Source organism: Pogoniulus pusillus, chromosome 17, assembly GCF_015220805.1.
Source record: "Pogoniulus pusillus isolate bPogPus1 chromosome 17, bPogPus1.pri, whole genome shotgun sequence".
Classification (NCBI taxonomy): domain Eukaryota; kingdom Metazoa; phylum Chordata; class Aves; order Piciformes; family Lybiidae; genus Pogoniulus; species Pogoniulus pusillus.
In genome coordinates, this window is record NC_087280.1 from 18,530,547 (window position 1) to 18,549,938 (window position 19,392).

The 19,392-nt window shown below is 38.2% G+C and overlaps 1 protein-coding gene across 3 annotated transcripts in view; it reads right to left on the reverse strand.

Annotated features, from left to right (window-relative positions):
- Positions 1–833: 833 nt before the first annotated feature.
- Positions 834–19,392, reverse strand: part of LRRC28 (leucine rich repeat containing 28) — a 54,043-nt gene continuing 35,484 nt past the window's right edge. For 2 of the 3 annotated variants that reach the window (XM_064158024.1, XM_064158025.1), the window contains 4 exons: positions 14,601–14,703; positions 10,906–11,081; positions 8,193–8,352; positions 834–5,309 (listed from right to left, as the gene is read on the reverse strand). In XM_064158024.1, coding sequence (XP_064014094.1) covers positions 5,237–5,309; positions 8,193–8,352; positions 10,906–11,081; positions 14,601–14,703 — 512 coding nt within the window. In that variant the 3' untranslated portion in view covers positions 834–5,236. The remainder of the gene's footprint in view (positions 5,310–8,192; positions 8,353–10,905; positions 11,082–14,600; positions 14,704–19,392) is intronic. The other variant, XR_010305424.1, reaches the window with a different exon arrangement.

Here is a 19,392-nt window from a genome sequence, read left to right on the forward strand (position 1 = left end):
AAGTTAGAGGTTAAGAGTTGTTCTCCCCCCCCAACCTCCATCTCAGTTGAGGAACTTCCATCCTCCTGCTGCCTCACAAACAGAAGTTACCTATTAGCAGGAAAACTGATGTTGTCTTTTATCAAAAGGTAAGTCATTGTAAACTTACTAGCAAAAAAGCATCAGGGAAGTCTCATATAAACCCTTTTAAGGCATCTATTATAACTGATATACAGAGTGACGTTGACCAACACAGGCCTTACTTAAGGATGGATATCCTAGTATTCACCCAATACATGTACAGTAATTCAGACAGCATCCAGCTCAAAGAGCTCATCAAATGGATAGAGAGTAGCATCTTGGACTGAGGCAAAACGCTGCACAGCAAGCAGCAAAATAACTCAAAGAAGAGATGCTTAATTTCTACTTATTTTTAGCAATTTGTTCCTATATTTGTTAGATGAAGGGAAAAAGCTGCTGAATGTGGTTTAGTAAGCAATACAGGAACCATAGCCACATCTCTGGACTATGAGGGTGGCACTTAATGCAGCCCAATTGAAAGTTCTTTTGATAATCATGGAAGGGTCTAGAGGAACATTTCTATATGGGTTCCCTTCCTATTATGCAAGACCTGGTGAGCTACATTGTCCGAAGCAAATGGATTAAGTGAATTGGTGTTTTGGGCTTGGTGATGTTTAAGAAGTGTCTTCACCTCAACCTCTTCAGCCCTGGGACAAGAGACTTACTAGGTTATTAGTATGCAAATGAAGTGAAATGTAAATTAAAAGTTACATCCTAACATACCTCTTAATAGCCCCAGGAGCAAGAATTTAGTTAAATTTAATGGACTGTAATTCTATCCAAAAATATAGTTTATTAACAAGCACGTATAGTAAATTGCACCACTAACATGAAATAAAAATCTACCGAGCTCACCTTCACACTAAGTGACACTTGGTTAATGCACAGCAGAAAAGCAATACACATATGCTCTCAACAGACACAGAACAAACTCCATTGCAATCCAAGTTCAAGTTGTAATCCAAAGAAGGGCACATAAAAGCAAAAGCAATGAAGACTTCACATGAACCTTGGCCATTTCTTCCCAACAGACCTTTGGTCTCTTACAAAATAGGTCTGTAATACAAAAAGTAGTAAAAACCCTGGATTAAATTTACTCAGCCTCTTCCATCACAGGTTAACTATAATATTTTGCAACAATGTGAGTAGTACTAAGAGGGAGGTAAGAGGCAAAGATATAGTTAGGTCTTGGAATTATGTAAGTTCAGCTGCAGATACAGAGGCTGCCTAGCAGCAGGTATGGACTTCAGTGTCAATGTTGCAGTTCTTGCAAGAAAAGTTCTGGGAAACACATTCTTTTCTCTCAGCAATTAAAACTTGATCCATTCTCTCCTGATATCAAGAGAAATGTTCTTCTGTTATCAGTGGTACTCTGATGGGGCTGCAGTGGCCTTCAAAAAACCTAAAATGTCATCCTCTCTAGTGAAAGGTTTGTCACTGTCCAGTCTTCAGCTTGGCTGTGATGTCAGTAAAACCTGACACGCCGTTACCACATGGGTCTCAGGACGGTCTCGTCCTGCTTTCATGCCAGAAAAAAGGATTCAGCAGAATTTGATCTATAAGAATTGAAGCCAACTTGGCAATAAACAGCTCCGCTCCACTCAGTGTAAGATCTTAACCTCACCGCAATGAAGTAAATAGAAGGTTTGTAATGAACTTCAGTAAGAGCCCAAGAGAAGCATCAGGCCAAACCAGAAAAATACACACTTCTTGATATTAGACCTTGTTCTTCGAACAGGAAAGAAGGCATTTGTATTTCTGACCCTCTGGAGGAATAACAGGAAGCTTCCAAGAACAGTGCTCCAAATGGAAGTGTCCACAGTGAAATCACTCTAGTAGTATTTTTAAACAAAGCCAGAGGTTCCTCTTTCCTTTGTGGCAGAACAAAAAATTATCTCTAAGTCCTAGGGTCTCAATTTTATCAACATGGTGCATGTCATCACAACAGGCAAAAATTACAACCACGCTCCCTAATCACATTAGCAATTAATCAATATTCTGAGAAATTTTATAACAGTAACAATAGGTTAAAGACTTTCTCTCATTTCTTTCCTGTAATGTCTTCTTCATAATGTCTACAAAAAGCACCAAAACAATGACAAAAAACCCCTCACCAGAAACTTCTCTTCACACCCTAAGCAAAATAAAGATCTACTTTTGTGACAAAAATCAGTTTCAAAACGGTGATTTTTTTTTCAACTGCTGGAAGCAAACTTTTTGCAGGAAAAAAATCTCTCAGTGTGAACCTGATGAAGAAAAGCAAGCAATCAAAAACTACCTAGAAATAAAACATACTAAAGGAAGTCCAAGCATTGTGACACCTCCTATTGAAAAACAAGTGATGCACAGTTCAATCAGGAACAAGCTCCCTCTACTCGCTGCAACTTGCACAGCTGGCTCTCATGTTAGCTACTTATGAAATACTCTTAACAGTACAACAACTTTAGAAAATTTTGGACAAGTGAGAATGGAGTTATTTTAATCTTGAACAATATCAGCCAATGATAGGGATGAATACAAACACTGTTCGCATAGAAAGAAAATAAACCAGAGAAACAGGAATTTAAGCTGCATTTTCAGTCTGTATCTTGGCTTTCCTCTTCCTTGTTTTATAAAAATAGGGTATGACATTTCAGCATCAATTGCTTATGTAAGAAATTTATTCATCAAACATTCCTTTCTTGAAATATCACCTATTAAAATGTTAGTTAAGATTCAACCCACTTATAGAAGAGACTAGAATTTCGTCTGAACTGCACTTGTAGACAATAATAAAGAGACTGATATGCACTTGGTAGAAAATAGATTGTGGAAATAAGAAAGAAACAGTTTTAAAAAAAGAAAAGAATCAAGCTCCACTCTTACTGGCTTATACTATTTTACTGTCTGACTCCCAGTAAAACAAACACCAATGTCTTTTACTTGATGTAAAGATTTAATTTGGAGATTTAACTGTGTTTTAAAGCCCATAAGTTGCTATAGAAAGAAGACAAAAACTTCCAACCAAACAGCTCCTTCAAAAACAGAGGAAGCCACAGTAAAAATACCAAAAATTCTGGATCAGTGTACTGTATCAAAAATTAGTATTTGTAACACTACCATAGTTCTCTTATCTTCCATTTCAATAAACGGGAGTCTGCACTACACTCGCACACTTCTGACAAAGGTATGACTGTACATGAGCAAATACATGTCAATTGTGTAGTACTGAAGGAAAGAAAAAGCTGAAGATTGATTTCGCTGTTTCAGCAGCAAACCCTGTTGGGTAGGAAGGCCTGTTGGGGATACCAACACTGAAACAAATGAGTGCAATGACAAGAGTCAGAAATCCAATCGCACAAAGCCTGCTTGGACATGGCTCTTTCCCCTACTGCAAAGCAGATTTAATAAATGGGATTTATTTTAGAAAGTTTCACAATTCTTAAACAGTAGATGATACTTGCATTCCTGAAGGATTAAGTTCTACATTTCTTAATGCTAATTCAACTCTCTAAAACCAACCCAATAAAACCAGCAAAGCTTTTACAAGTAACAAGCACAACCTAAAAATTCCACCCTCAAAACTGCCTTTTTGGTACTCTTATAAGCTCTTAAAGATATTCTATTTATTGAGGAGATGCCAGGAAGCCTGCAGCGGGAACAAATGCTTCTTTGGCAAAAGGAAAACATTTTAATGCCTGCTCCCTTCGAAGTAAGCACACCTCACCACAACATATGCTAATACACTACCAAATAAGTCTCTTTATCTTGCCATTTTTATAACAAACTGTTTCATTCATATCTATTTCAGCTTGTAACTACCTACTGCACAGAGCAACACACTGTGCTAAATCAACAAGTAGTTTGCAACTAAGAAATAGAATGTAATAAATGAACATATTATATGAAAAAAAAAATGCTATGTTCTAAAAGAAGTCAGGAGGGGCTAATTTTGTATAAACTGTTTTGGTACAAAATTAGAATTTTAAGTCCTGCAGGCAATTTTGGGCCCTTTTTCCCTATCCCTTGTCCTTTATTTGAAATGAGGAAGATCTAAGGAAAAAAAGGATTCCCACAAATAAAACAGTGAGTGGGAATTTACACAAAACCTGCCTTTAACAGAGGAAAATAAGTGTTGCAGCCCTTCTGTAAAGATACCTAGGTGTGCATATGTGAATGTGATACACATACCTCCCTCTGGATTTCCATCCAGCCTCCACTGACACTTCCAAAAACCAGCTCAATGCTGAATCTAGAAAAAAGATGAAGACCAACTCTTTCCAGATCTACACTCTGCAACTGCAAAAATAAATATAGATAAATATTTGCTACCATAATACTGGTTTGTTTTGTTCAAGTGAAATTGATACTTAAAGTCATCCTCTTCCTGAAGAGTTCAGAGAAGCAAAAGAGGAAGTGCTTTTAAAAATAAAGATCTTGAGTGATGAAAATAAAGAAAACACTCCCTCAAACATGCTGGATCAAGACCACTCAGTGCTGGCACCAGCCTTCTTCACTGAAACAGGGTCTTTAGTTTCCAGACATATCCCAGTTACTCCAGTTAAATCAGTGTGGTTTCTAATAATACCAGAAAGAAAGACCTGCTTGTAATACGTGGATTTAAATACCACAGATAAGTGTGAAAGGTTTGGTATACAACTGCAGTAACTCTTCCAGGGAAACTATTAAGATGGGAGGGAGAAAATAAAGATAAATTCTATGGGAAAGTCACTAGGATCCATTGAAACCTCCCACAGGCTTGATCTTTAGACCTGAATCCAGCTGAAGCAGGGGTGAAGAGGATGGGGAAGCAGTAAGGGAAAACTTGTCATAATTGAACTTTCCCCCTCCCCCATTAGAGGAATCAAAATGGCCTCGAATGATGCAACCTGAAGACAGCCACATTTGAAGAATACTGGAAATCCTGAAGTCAGAGCTTGTGAATTTGTTTGGTTTGCATGCTGTCCTGGAAGAGAGAGAAGTTAATGCTTTTTAAAAGCTTGGTATTTACACTTCTGAAAAGTTTGTGCACTTCATCCAAATTTGATAGGGCAGGATTTAAGTGCCTCTTAGTGTTCCCAACCAGGCACTTCTGCTGCTTTGGCACAGGCACGCACACAGGATTCCAGTACCAATGGGATACGACGTCTAATGCAGCTTTAAACTGGCAGCACTCCTGAGTAGTTCTAAATGTTTATCAACTCAGTAGGTCAAAAGTCTGCAGACACTGGGTGGAGCAGCAGTATGCCACAAAACTAACAGTTGTCCTCCTAGAAAAGAAAAAGGGGAGGGGGAGAGAACAGTTGTCAGTAAAGATTAAAGCTGCTGGCCCCATGCCAGAGCAGACAATATCCTGGTTCATAAAATACAGGATTAGCCGATCTCAACACTTCAGAAAAGGTTCATTTGCTCTAAGAGTGCCTGATACAAAGGCAGGGAAACACTGCAGGGGTTCTCAAAAACCTTCCTGGCTTCTCATGTATTCAGTTTAAAGCAGCAGCATGTGGTTTTTCTTTCTGCAGAGGGTGTGGCTGAGTGTTATAGCCAGTAGGTTTAACAGCTAAAAGGCAAATAGCGGTAATTCTTCGCTTCAGCTCTGCTTGTGTGTTTCTTAAATTACTGCTTGTAGGCATGAAATGACTGAAGTCCAGTGTCCTCCTTTGGTTCAGCCAAGTGAACCTGGGTCCAGATCTTCTGAAAGGACAACTGACAGGCAGTGCTGTCTGTCACATTATGGCAGGTTACTACAGCAGGGGTGGCAACATGAAAGCTCGATACCAACCTTGCTGTGCTCACTGTGACCCTCCTCCTGCCCCCTTCCTGGCAGGGACCTAGATATCTGCTTCAAAAGACGTTAAAAACTGGCTTTTTGCTAACCCAGAAATCATACTTCGCTCAGTGCTCGTGTTGTCTGCGCTTTTTCAGACACAAAAATCCAGTTCAACACTTAACTATCCTTTCCTCTGAGAGGATACGGAACAGGATACAGAAAGCCAGGCAGAAGTTACTGGCATGGATGTGGCATGTGCTAATCAGTGCCATTCAAACATTCAGGATCCCTACCCTGTGTGTTTTCATGGTCACTGTAAGCTCTTTAGAACAGAAACTCTGCCCTTCACATCTTTCTAAACCAGCTATCACACCTCTACAATTCCACATAATCTTGCCATGTCAAGTGCAGGAGCTCCAGAGATAAGGAGGGCAGGCTGCCCTGTTTAGATCTCCTTTTCCGTGGATTTGCATCAAATGTCAGCTACTTAAGACTGCATTTATTAAGGCATCTTCCAGAACACAGTACATTCTTATCTAAGGGAGGGAATGATAACCCTTTCCAAAACAACTGAAAATCATGCAGAATTATTGGTATATTTTAGAATGTTAATATAGTGTTCTTTCAAAATTGCCCTATAGTACATTTTGACTGAGTTGTAACTTTATTAATTCTTAAAGGTGTCTACCATCTCATAGCCTAAGTTCTACAATGAGCAATGTTTAGCAATTAAATAGAAAGCAGAAGTTCTCTATTCACGGTTGGTTTATTTCAGATAAAACAAGGATTTAGTTTTCCATCACTTTCTTAAAAAATGACACTGTTCAATGCCTGAAATAAACTCTTTACAGCATGATTATAACACCTTATGCCACTCTGAATATTAAGACTGTAATGTGGAAGTCATTTATTTTACTAAACATGAAAGCCACTGAATTTCAACCTATGACTGAAGTGTGACATAATGGCAACTTGAAGTATGCAATCTCTCCAATCAGATCTTTCTAAGAAAGACGACTTTTCCAAAACAGCATTTATTTAGCCTTCTGGCTGCTGTCCAGATTTGGCATACCTGAAGTGTTTTCATTTCATAATGATGAATTGCCAACAAATCAGATTCTTATCCCAAAGAACTCACAGCAAAACAACCTACGATGTAGCTGTGGAAAACAGGTACCATCGACCTGAATCACCACTTAGTCTTGCCTTTTCTTGACAATCTTTATACTGTAAAGCAGTTTGTTATGGAAGACAACTATCAAAACAATGGATTGCAGCAGGACAAGAACGAAGTGGCATTCTTGTGCATTATACACACCAAGTGATTTCAGAATCAGTGGTTTTCAGAGCACCTTTCTTCTGTGCTCCCCACCTTCAGGCATATGCTTTCTCATTAGTGCCTTGATTTTCTAAATAGAACCCAAACCTCACATCTGCTTCTTTTACTCCATGTGATTTTTCTTTAAATCTTCCTTATTAGGCTTCAAATGGTACTGCACTTTTGTTCAAGTTGAACCAGTTTAAATATCTTTGACATTGCTTCCCCATTGCAGAATGTGGCTTTATTGATGGTATGGCTCGTGATAGGCTACAGTATCAAATCCACTAGACTGTCTTTAAAGTGGTTAAGGGAAGTACCACTGCAAAGCAATCTTATACTTACAGGTATTTTAAATCTCTGTCTACCTGAGGGCAATATTTCCCCAGTTTTGAGTCCCTTCTATGACTGTACTGTCCAGCAGGCTGGGCGGTCTGTGTAGGCTTGCCTACTTAATGAATACTGCAGACACATTCACAACTGCTGCAACCATAAAAACTGAAATATTTTTAAACCCATGTATTGCCATGAAATACAAAATGCAAGTTACAATGCAGAATTACTTCCACAGCATATCTCAAGTTAATTAGCGTGGAAAGGAAAACCAAGAATACTTTACTGCAGAACGTTTAAATTAAGCTCTGGCTTTAGAGCTTTTTCCGTCTTTCATCCTACAGCACTTTTACTTGGTGGTGGCATTCTCCTGAAGTTGGAGTTGAGACCATCAGGAACTGGTCTCAAATGTTAGCTAACATTTCCTTCCCAAGGCACAGAAATGCTGTGCGTGTGCTGCAGTACCACAAACAAGCCAATCCCATCCTATCAAAACCCTTCACTATCTTACAGCAGTTTGAAATAGGAGAGTGTGGCAGCCCTTGTTAAATGGTCCAACAGCAATACTGTGGTTGTTTTGTAGACATAAGATTTGTCAGCTTCTACATGCAATCACAGGACAGATCTGAAAGACTGGTAGGTTAAAAAAAATAAACCCTTAAGAATAGCCTTCATTCCAAAAGGTGTTTTTCTTTTTAAATGAAACCCCAGTGTAATTTCCTGTATAATTACCCTTGATGCAATCCTGCCATTGGAGTTTCCCTCAAGGGAAAGAGCTTTGGGTAGACAATGGTAAACATAGGCTGACTGCAGCGGTGGCAGTGTCCCAAGGGACAGTGCAGCAATTCCAAGAGGCTTTTAGGTAGTGAGATTGGAGTCAGAAAGTTCAAATCTAGGGCAGAAAAGAAACAAAAAAGGCTTGTAACACAATTGCATGATCAAGTCAAACACAACAAGCATGATCTGTGAACAAGTCAGAAAATTGCTGTCTTATATTCTGAAGACTTTGTCAAAAGAAAGCAAGGTAACACAAATCACCTCAGTGAGGGTGAAACATATGGTGCTTCCATGATAAAAGCTCAAAATGTTGAAGTTAAGTATCTAAGTTTAGCATCTGTAGGCATATTTAAGTGAAGATATTATAGCACAAACAAATAAACCACAGTAATATATATTAAAACATTTTTAGACTCGAAGAGGAGCTAGACAGGTGTTTATTAATAAATAAAATTTCAAAAGGACATCAGCAGGAGTAATTTCAGCAACCAGATACCTAAGTTCACTGAAAAGTCCAAATTTTACCATCGGCAAAAAGCAACCTGAAATATTGAGAATTACTTGAAATACAATCCAGTCCAGCATAACTCTCGTGGGTCTAAGCAGAGAGACCCCTGTAAAGAGATCAACACATTCATAATCTCCTAGTGTACCCCTACATTTTACAAGGTGCCAGGGTCATTTCCTGGGCAAGAGCAATCACTTTCTCAGGCTTGGCCCAAGCCACATAGTCTTTTATAAATTAAAATCAACGTGCTAATCTCCATCTGGAATCTGAGAGACAGCCAAGACAGGTGAATGAGTTTAGGTGCTGAGTAATCATGACAAGATGCAGTACCTGATAAATGAGTTTTGCCATATCACACTAGTTTCAGCTTTCAAATGCTATAAGGTTTAACCCTCCCCTCACACAATGTACCACAACAGCTTCAGCTGAGATGATGAGCATAAGAAACAGCACATTTGCGTCAGAAAGAAAAGGTCACATTCTGTAGCCAAGCAAAGACTGAGGAAAAGTAGTCCAGTTGCTGCTGTCATCCTTACCTAGCAGCCACCAAGTATTAAACAGCATGCTTGAATCTGCAAATTTAGGCAGCAGCAGATCAAATCTACTACTTTAATCATATGTGCCACCTGCTTCCCTAGCACACCATTATCTTACACCTGTCTGAGCTGTGCATTATTCCTGCCTCACTGAAATGAGGGTGTTACCAGTGGTAATGCACATAGTCTTTAATAAGGTCATCCAGAGTAAGATCTGTATCTGTATATATGTAAATATAGCAAAATCTACAGAGTAGAGTGTAGCAAAGTAGAAGCAGGCAAGACATTTAAAAACATGTTTTACCATCTTTTCCAGGTTTTATATCTTGGCTGCAACTAGATATAATCCTCACAGCCTTGTATGAACCATTTCTTAAACCATTTCTTAAACTGATTTTTCAGTGCTGTCTTCCTAGCCCCAAACTTCACCAACATCTTCAGAAACCATATCCACAGTCACATTCTAGCAACTACTGAGCAAGTCACAACCAGGTAAGAAAAGTAGTTACTGATGGTTTAAAAGACCTTGCATCTAAGGTTCACAAACTCTTTTCTGGAGGTTAGAACTTTGCAAATCACAATGAAACGACATTTACCATTGTGTAACTTCAGTGCAGTTGGCACACTGATACTAAACAAGCAGAAGCCTTCCCTCTCCTTGCCATGTGCACAAAACCAAAAAATACACCACCACCAACTGGTCAGTTAGTATGTTCTCTATGCCAGCAAATGCATTGTCCATAAAGCAGTGTCATTTCCTCTGAACACTTGTATGGTCATCCCACTCCTCAACAGGAAGCTTCTTCTACAGTGTATTTTCTGCAGACCTCCTTGTAAGCTTTTCCTAGCAAAGCAATAGTTCAGCAGTTGCAATTTTCTCCAGTGACCATGGTACAAGTGACTCCTTATCACAAACCCTCTTAGTCTTTTCATGTATCTCTCTACCTTTCTGCTTTCCACTTTCACCTCTAAAGCTGATGGTCTCTCAAACGGGCATGAATAGGCAGGAGTCACAACACATCTGAATCTGATAGAACCTGAATCTGGAGGTTATCATCAGATATTGCTAACTCATGTGACTGCATGATGCATAACCAGATGAGCCAAAGGCCACTTTGGAATGAAGAGTCTGAATTGGGGCAGAACTAAAACAGCTCAGCTGTCATGCTGTACTGACATGGCCACGGGCTGCTAACATTTCTTTTGCCTTATGTATAACAAGTCTGCCAGTTTAGGAGTGTGCTGCCTGGCAAGAAGCTGCATTGTTGGCTGATGCATCGAATCTTGCCTCAGGAACTGTATTTCTCATCTCTATTTTCTATTAAAGAGTTTCTCCTGCAAAATGCATCTTTCTTTATACAGTCCTCAAGAAAGAAACCATTTGTAAGCACCTCTCGACCTTAGAAATAGTCACTGGATTTCTGTTGCTTTTTGGTTTTGGTTTTTTTGCTCATATTGGACATTTTTGTTCTAATATAGCATTTCAAACATAATTTGATTAAATGACTATTGTAAAATATTAATCCTAGACCAGATCTTGGAAGAGCTACTTGAATTGTTCCTATTGCTGCCAGAAAAGGACTTCCACTGTTTCGGTAGGCCGAAGAACACAGAAATTTCTTACCTTTCAAAAACCTGTAGTAGGTGCTATATAGGGTCCTCATGGCCAGCTCTTGCAAAGGCAGCACACGATCTGTTTCTGTCCCTATAGACTTCACCTCTGCTGGCAGGAACACAGTTAACTGGCCCGATGAAAAAGAGAGTAGCTTCACCTCTGAAACTTGAATTGGAGAACCACAACTAGGAGAACACAAGATAATTAGAAAGCGGTTAGAATAAAAATAATAAAAACAACTTGAAGGGGAAATCCAGATGGCCAACCCAACTGCTACTGTTCTTCAAGGGTTATTTGCAGAGTGGACAATATGCTGGAGTTGGACTAGATGACCCTTAAAGGTCCCTTTCAAACCCAAACTATTTTATGACTCTATCTTGACACATTTTCTGTAGATTCCCACCTTCTCTGCTAACCATGGGACATCTGAGGGTCTTTACTTTCAAAAGCTGGAGAAAAGGGAACACATCCCAAGGAGGTGAAGCAAGTGCACTGTGTGCTGCTTCCTTTGTCAACAAACTGATATCTTTCAGCCTCTAAATGCCATTATTATTAAATATTTAATGAAGTGGAGCGGTTTCATACCCAACAGTTGGCTTCATGTGTCTTAGATCAAACAGTTGAGAATAGTAAAGGATTTCTCAACTATAGTATATGGGTGGTTCTTTACCATACCTGTCCTCATGCACAGAGCTCTCTTGGAGGGTACGGGAAATTAAGTGAAGGGAAAAAAAAGAACATCCTAAGCTGTAGCAGGAAGACACTCTCGTACATCTACTGGCCTTGTCCTTTATAAATCACATACGGAAGTGGAAGGTTACTTGGACCCAAAGAGAGAAACTTATCTTTTGTAAAAGTAATAACTCTTTGCATGATCCCTGTTGCAAGCTATCATACCAGAGAGACACGCATAGGAAAATTCTACTAAGAGGTTGGGGAATTCAACAGGGGAACTGAAATTGTTTATGACAAATTCAATTTGAAGCCAAGAGCAACTTGTTAGGGCCAGTCCTAAGAAATGGAACAGAAATACAGATATGCCAGCATTCCCAGATATTGGACCTAAAACTAAGGTAACTACACTCGACCTTATCTGATGTGAAAGAACTCTCAGAGTGCTCCTCTGATAACGAAGAATCTCATCTCTTTTGATTAAAGGAAAAACAGCCCAGAGAAACAGGAAAAGAAGAGCAGCATCAAAGAGCAAGTCAATAAGCTTCTTGTTTAATACTTCCCCACAAATCATTAATGAGATGAATATATATTGTTGGAACTCAGAGATCAAATATTCCAACAATCCATTCCCCAACAATCCATACCCCATGCATTAGCTATTACAATAGATAAATCTCTAATGATGTATTTTCCAGTTTTTAACCCCTTATCAGCCTAGCTTGGAATCACAGAACCAACCAGCGTGGAAAAGACCTCTAGGATCATCAAGTCCAACCTGTCACCCAACCCTTCTAATTAACTAAACCATGGCACTAAGTGCCTCATCCAGTCAGGAGACACACCCATGAACTCACTGGCTCACTGCAGTTTCTGCAGTTCAGAGCTGAGCCACGTGGTCTACTTTATGTACAGAGTGAGTCTATTAATGTCAGACCATAACACTAAAAACCAAAGTAAACAAGCAATACAGGCCATCAAGAGGAGTAATCTAAGAGATATGCACCCTTAAATCAGAATGGATGAAGGGAATCAATCTCAACCGGTGTGTAATACCAGGTGCAAGAACAAACAATTAAAAAACCCCACACAAAATCCACGGGGGTTAAAAAGTGGAATAGAGGATGAGCTAACTAGCTGGAAAAAACAGAGCTCCAGAAGAACCCTGGTGAATAAATAACGGGGGAAAAAAAGCTGTGACTATCTATTGGCTGCCTTCAACAGGACTGACAGATACCTAGCTGGAGACTGTGAAATCTAATCGGCAAAAAATAAGATCAAAATTTATTTTGAGTGATGAGATCATCACCTCTTATATAAAAGATTTTTTCAGTCTGACTGCAGGATTCCCAGACAGAGATTCATTACTTACACAATGCAATTTATATTCTATTTTCAGAAATCTAGCTTTATGTTAGTAACAGCAGCATGTCACATTTTATTCTCCAGTGAATGACCACACTGAGCGCTAAAGCCTGGATCTTCAACTTCTCATCTATGAAAACCTTACATTGGTCACTAATGCTTTATCTTTGATGTTTCAATTTGGTTTCACAACATAAAGGCAAATACCTGTTTGGTATAAAAATGTCATTTTGCTTACTAAAAATAATTTCATTTATTCTTTATCATTAAGGGGAATTTATTTTTTAATCTACAGAAGCATTACAAGAATTAATTTCATTCCAACATCGACAATCTTTTTCATCTCTCTTATACCAGATCTATAATACTCTCCACCAGAAATACTGGCAGCTACATGCTAACCAGCAGTGTGCACGTAATGACAGCAAAAAGAACTGCTAATATCTTCACAAAAGGTCAGTGTGAAGATAAATTCTTTTCAAGTGAGAATAAAATTACCATTACCAAATAAAATCAAGACATGGTTGTTCAAAATGACCTGAAACAGTTAGGACAGGTGGACCAAATTTGTTGGGAGTATTTCCTGCATTATGACTAGTTTTGGTTACAAACAATATGGTTCTACTACCATTAGGGTCAATTTAATATCTGTCATTCCATTTACAATCAGTTCTGAAAGAACATAGATTAGGAATTATTTTCCCTGAAAAATAAAATCAGTAGAACTTGGAGGCTGCACACAGTTCAGCAAAATTATAATCCAACTGCAAGTATTTAAATATCACACAAGCAGCTGACAGGGGAATATCAGAAAAACCTTAAAATGCCAAGACTCAGCATCTCACATTTTACAGGAGAGTGCAGGCTGCAGAGAGGGAATTTATATTTAATGCAAGATTTGCTGAGAGAGAGCATACCAGAAATTTATAATTAGATGGTAATGGGGACAATCCTCTTCTGATCAGTTTTACACCAGTAAGGCTCCATTCATCAGTGGTACTGATCCTAATTTATGCTAGTGTCAGTGCAGAAAGAATTAAGCTAGTGTCCTAGACAGACCACTTTTTTCTCACATCCTAACCACAAACATGAGGCAGCCTAGGATATTTTTAAAATCCACATGTAAAAATATACCTGTCAATCCATAATTCCTAAAAGAAGCTACTTATTTCAGTTAGTAGGTACAAAGACCTGAAAGAATCCGATACTAGGATGTAAAATAAGTGAAAGGGCTGCATGTGATATTTCAAGATATGACCCATCATTTACTGTAAGAATTTATGAAACAGCTAGATGCTGCTACACATGAAAAAATATTCCGTTCCTTCTTTAGTTCTGGAAATTCTCTGAAGCTGAATTTTTGGCCAACCCTTAAATGCAGTCAGGATTCAGCTTTAAGCCTTTCATTATCATTACAAATTACTTCAGAATAAGTGTACTGTCTGTTAAAGTTTAATACTAAACTACTGCAAATCAGCAATTAATACAGAAGAACTCAGCGCAAAAATGAAACAGAACTGGGAGCTGCAATAATCCCTTAAAAATAACATCAGTTCTGGATCAAAGGCAAACATGCAAAAATAATCAGTTGTATCACACATGAAGATATTTATGAGAAATTTTACGAGGAACAAGCATGTGAGATCACTGAATTAATTGATACCTACCCACTGCAACCGATGACTTTATTATACAGATAAGACGGAAGGCCTTTCAGGTGGATGTTGTTATCCACATACACATACTGCAGCTCCCGAGAACGACCTAAATCTGGATTTAGAAAAACAAGAACAGTCAGGAGAAGGGATGACATAGTGACAATCATAAGCAAAGATTTCTTTTTTAATCACAAATAAAATAATCTGACTCCATGTAAGCACACATAAATTAGTAGTCCCCAGTTGTAAAACTTCAGCCAATGGTTTTCTTATGGGTGAGCTGCTTAGAAAATAGCATTTCAAATAACTAACCCAAACTAAAACTCCTTTTAAGTAACACTGAAAATTCCATTATAAATAATTAAACACTGTCAAACTCCCAAGTCAGTTTGAAGAAGCAAAGGGACAATTGATTTCAGATCTGTAGCCCACACTTCAGGTTCATAAGGTCAAATCTGCCTCCACTAAGTGACCTCACGTCACTGAAAACACTGCTCCGCTATCTTTGGTAATGTGGTAAGGACGTAGAAGAATGTGGCTTGTCTCACTCTTTCTTTTCTCCACGAAGAGATACTTGTCTAAATACATTAGCCATAACCAAATACAATCAGCAATCACTCAGAAACAAGCCTCTGTGATGATGCAAATTACAGCTCACAAGAAAATATACAAGTATTAAACTGCAGGATATCATACAGCAAATGTTGTGGCTACAAGGAAAGGATCAATACACCTGAAGATGTGCTTTTTAAATGATTTCTGTTAAAATATTCATGGCTGGCAGTCAAAAGGAGCAAGTAAAGCATGTTTAAGCAATACCTTCCTGGACAAGAAATACTTATTAACATACCTCCAAATAGGACCATATAGCTATGGAATAATTTTACTTTGTTTCAAAAATTCAAGTGAGAAAAATTAAAAGAGAAATTTTAGGCTTCCAGGAAGACCTCTTTGAAACAAGAGTTTGGCTTATTAGCAAGATCTAGTCAGGGGTAAAACTGTCTATCAGTAGAAGTGAAATGTGAGACATACAGAAAGACAAACCAAACAGTGAATTAAAACTAACAGCTTAAAAAGAGTTTTGAACTGGCAAGCAGAGGTGCCACATAGAATCATGTGGGTAGCTCATTCCACCTGCAGCTCCTATGCCACTGAAGATACTGGATTAGGAAAAGATGTGTGTTTTACAGAACACAAATCAAGCAAACAACATCTGAAAGCCTCTCTGCCTGGGAGGGGAGGGCTGCAACCCACATCAACTGCGGTATGAAACACGAATAATAAAAAAGACTATTTGCCTTCTTAACTTCTTAAAGTTTCATGAGCATGTTATAGAATCTAAGCAAGATAAACAAGCATTTGGCTGAATCAGCTACATTGCAAGACAATACTAATATTGACTAATTCTGACTTCCCGTATTTATCAGCTGTCAGCTACCTTGGTTAGCATAAAGATAAGGATAACCAAAGGAATTAACATAGCTTCTATTCCCATTGCAATCATAGCCAAGAGCAGAATAAAAATTATAACAATTTCCATGATATTTCTATTCATAAATTCTATTTGGAATAATGATCTCCTATCATCCCCCACTATGACAATAGGTAATATAATCCCTTCGTTATTACTTAGTAGTTTTATTGCAGATAAGAGCTCTGGACACCACTTAGTGCAGACAAAGCAAACGATATTTTGAGTGATCCCCTCCCAAATGTTTGCCTGTCTTAAAATATACTGAATGTCTTCAGCTGTCACCCACTTGAATAGCAGCTGTAAGCACCAGAAACATTAAAAGCTCATGCTGAAGAGGAGCTTCAGAGGGTGTCGCGTTATCTAATCTTTCCTATAAAGAATAAGTGATGATACAAACAGAAAACAATTAGATTCCTTTTTCTGAAAAAAAAAAAATGCTAACATGAGAAACCTGAGCTTTGGGTACTTTTCTTTTAATAGAGATCCTTGCCCTGCAACAGTCTTTGGAGGTTTCGGGGGACCACAATTTGGGCTTTGTCCAAATTGGACATCAGGGGACACATTCAACCATCACATGCTTCTTTGACCCTGTCCCAAAGGCATTCTAGTTCACAGAGCTGTCTGCTGCTTCCATCAACTGTCCCACCCCAAGAAACAAGTCCAAAAATCTCTGCTGACTGATGGTCACTGCTGCTAGATGCTGCTCTGCATTGTTACACTCTTAACACCTCAAAAAGCTGATTTATTTTGGCTCAGTATTGTAGGGCTGAAAATAGTTTAGTAAAATTCTGGGATATTTTTAGATTAAACAAAAACACTGCTACCCTACAATGAATAAAACTATGGCAAGACTGAGGCACTGTAACAGCAGAAAGCATTGTAAGGCTGGAAAAGAATCAGCCAATGAAAGTTAAGGCCGATAGCATGTGTGTGGCACACCTAAGGCTGAGAGGACGTCACCTCGTGTTGCAGAAGGTATACCAAGAAGAATAGAAAAGTATAGGTTTCTGGGGTGGCTTGAATGTGCTACTGTTTAGCTTATTAATTTAGAGAATGGAAGATTTTTTTTTAAAAGAAGCTCATCTTGCTCATTTCTACACAGATGTATGCAAATGGGCTGAAAATCAAGCAAGTCAAAAAAAGCCCTAAAGCTGTTCTTTTCATATGCATTGAGGGGGGAGTTCGGCTGCATCTCATCTCTTCCCTCTGTCTTTATCTTATGCTATGTTTAGATTCTAAGTTCTGAGTTGACTGCATTTCCTAGGTAATTAAAGCAAATTTTTGGATGTTAGACAAAATATCTCAGTAGGAAAAATTCAATTCCCAAAGCCAAATAGCCTGTAACTATAAATGTTCCTTTGATATAGTTTCTTTGCATTAAATAACCAAGCATCTTTCAGTCCCCAAAAGATTTTTTCCCAGTTTCAAACACTATCTGTAAAGTTTAAAATTAAATAAATCACTTTAAAAAGCTCTTTGTAATCCCCTCCACATTATTTTTTTGCCTTATATCAGTCAACAAATATTGTTAAAAAGTTCTCCAGAAAACCCTATGCTTCTGAAGAGCTTTGCAAAATAAGGATACTGTCCATCTATGAAAAGGCTAAAGCTACAAAGAAGGTTTTCATGTGGCTTTTGCAAGCACTGTACTGTGGCTAAAACATTTCCACTTTCCTTCTTCTAGGCCCCTAGATCAAAGACCTTTCTCCCAGAAATGCCCAAATGCCATGAGTCCTGAACAAACCCCAATTCTACTTTTTTTCTCCCTTTTTCTCTCTTTCTCATTTTTTTCTCCTTAACCTCAGGGCCCTGGCATATGCATTCCACATGGCTGAAGATGGAACAAAAGCTCTTGTGTGTCTGCACTGATGCTCTTTTAACCATACTGTGAGGGCAAGGACACAAAAGCAGCATATACTGAGGCAGAATGAGACCTTTGTTTACTGCACATTGATAATTACTAGACCCATTTTCTAAACAAAAAGTGCACATAAACCCTCAATAAAGTGATATAACACTAACTATGTGCTGTCACAACATCCCCTGTACTACTGCTACACTTAAGAATTTATGGCCTATCTTAATTATATTTGTACTTTATTAGATAAATGATTTTTATTTTTGCAATGTCAGATCAGATGGAAATGTCTGCTTGCAATGTAATTTTCTGACGCTGGAGTATTTGTTAACAGTAACAATTTCAAGTTAAATTTCTATCAAAGGATAACTCATACTGTAAGCAGATTGGTACAAAATCATCGGTAGCTCCATACACCATTGAAGAACAACATTCCTAAGATCATTTATTAGGGCAACACAAAAGCTACACTGACAAGTACAGGGTCGTCCACGATGCAGTTTCCTGTTCACCTTACACAATTTGGGGCTTTTTAAAGAATAAATTTATTAGGAAGACCCAAAGGCTCAGATCCACAATCTTGTATTAAACAGCTAAAAGATAGCTGTTGTTTTTTTAATGCTGGCATATGCAAGAATTAAATGTGCTCTGCAGAACAAATAACTAATGCAGTATTGTTTATCCATCTGCTTGTTTATGAACCAGCTCTGAAAGTCAGAGAATGGTATCAGGTATTGTTTCTGTATTTTGTAAAATTGATTACTGGTGTCATACTTCTTTTTCCCCTTAAGACACAAGTGCACACAAACTTAAAAGAATGTCCAGGACAAAATCTATGAAGCACCTATCCAGCAGTGCTGTGAAAGCACTGTGCTATTGCTGGAATAAATCTTACACCTATCAATCTAGGAACAGGAAGATGCAGATTTCCATTACACTTAACAAGAGGCTCTACTGGCAGCTATAAGGGACAGAATTAGCTGAGGAATGGATTCCTTGGCGCAGTAGGTTTCAAGCACGATATGAAATAAATAAATCACACTTTAAAAAAGCATTAAGCAATATGTTCCAAACATATTTATTCTAACATAGATGTGTTTGAGGGGGAAAAAAAAAAGAAAGGAGAGAAAGAAAAACCCTCCACATGCTGTCACGAGATGAATAAAATGTCTGCTTTTCAACTTAACTCCCTAGCTGAACGTATTGGACAATTCTTGCTTCAATATCACTTGCAGATATTTCTATAGTATCTTCCACTGTTGCTCAATGTCAACTCACTCATTAACGAGTAAAGTGAAGTTGGATGTGCAAACACAAAAATCACATTAGTCAACACCTGCAGCTAGCAGAAATAATGCTACAATTATGCCTTAACTTCGCTAATGCTCCAAGAAAAATATTTTCCCATATAGCTTAAGATAGATTAAATCTTTTTGCTTTTCAGTGCACCAACTCTCTCTTCTACTTTA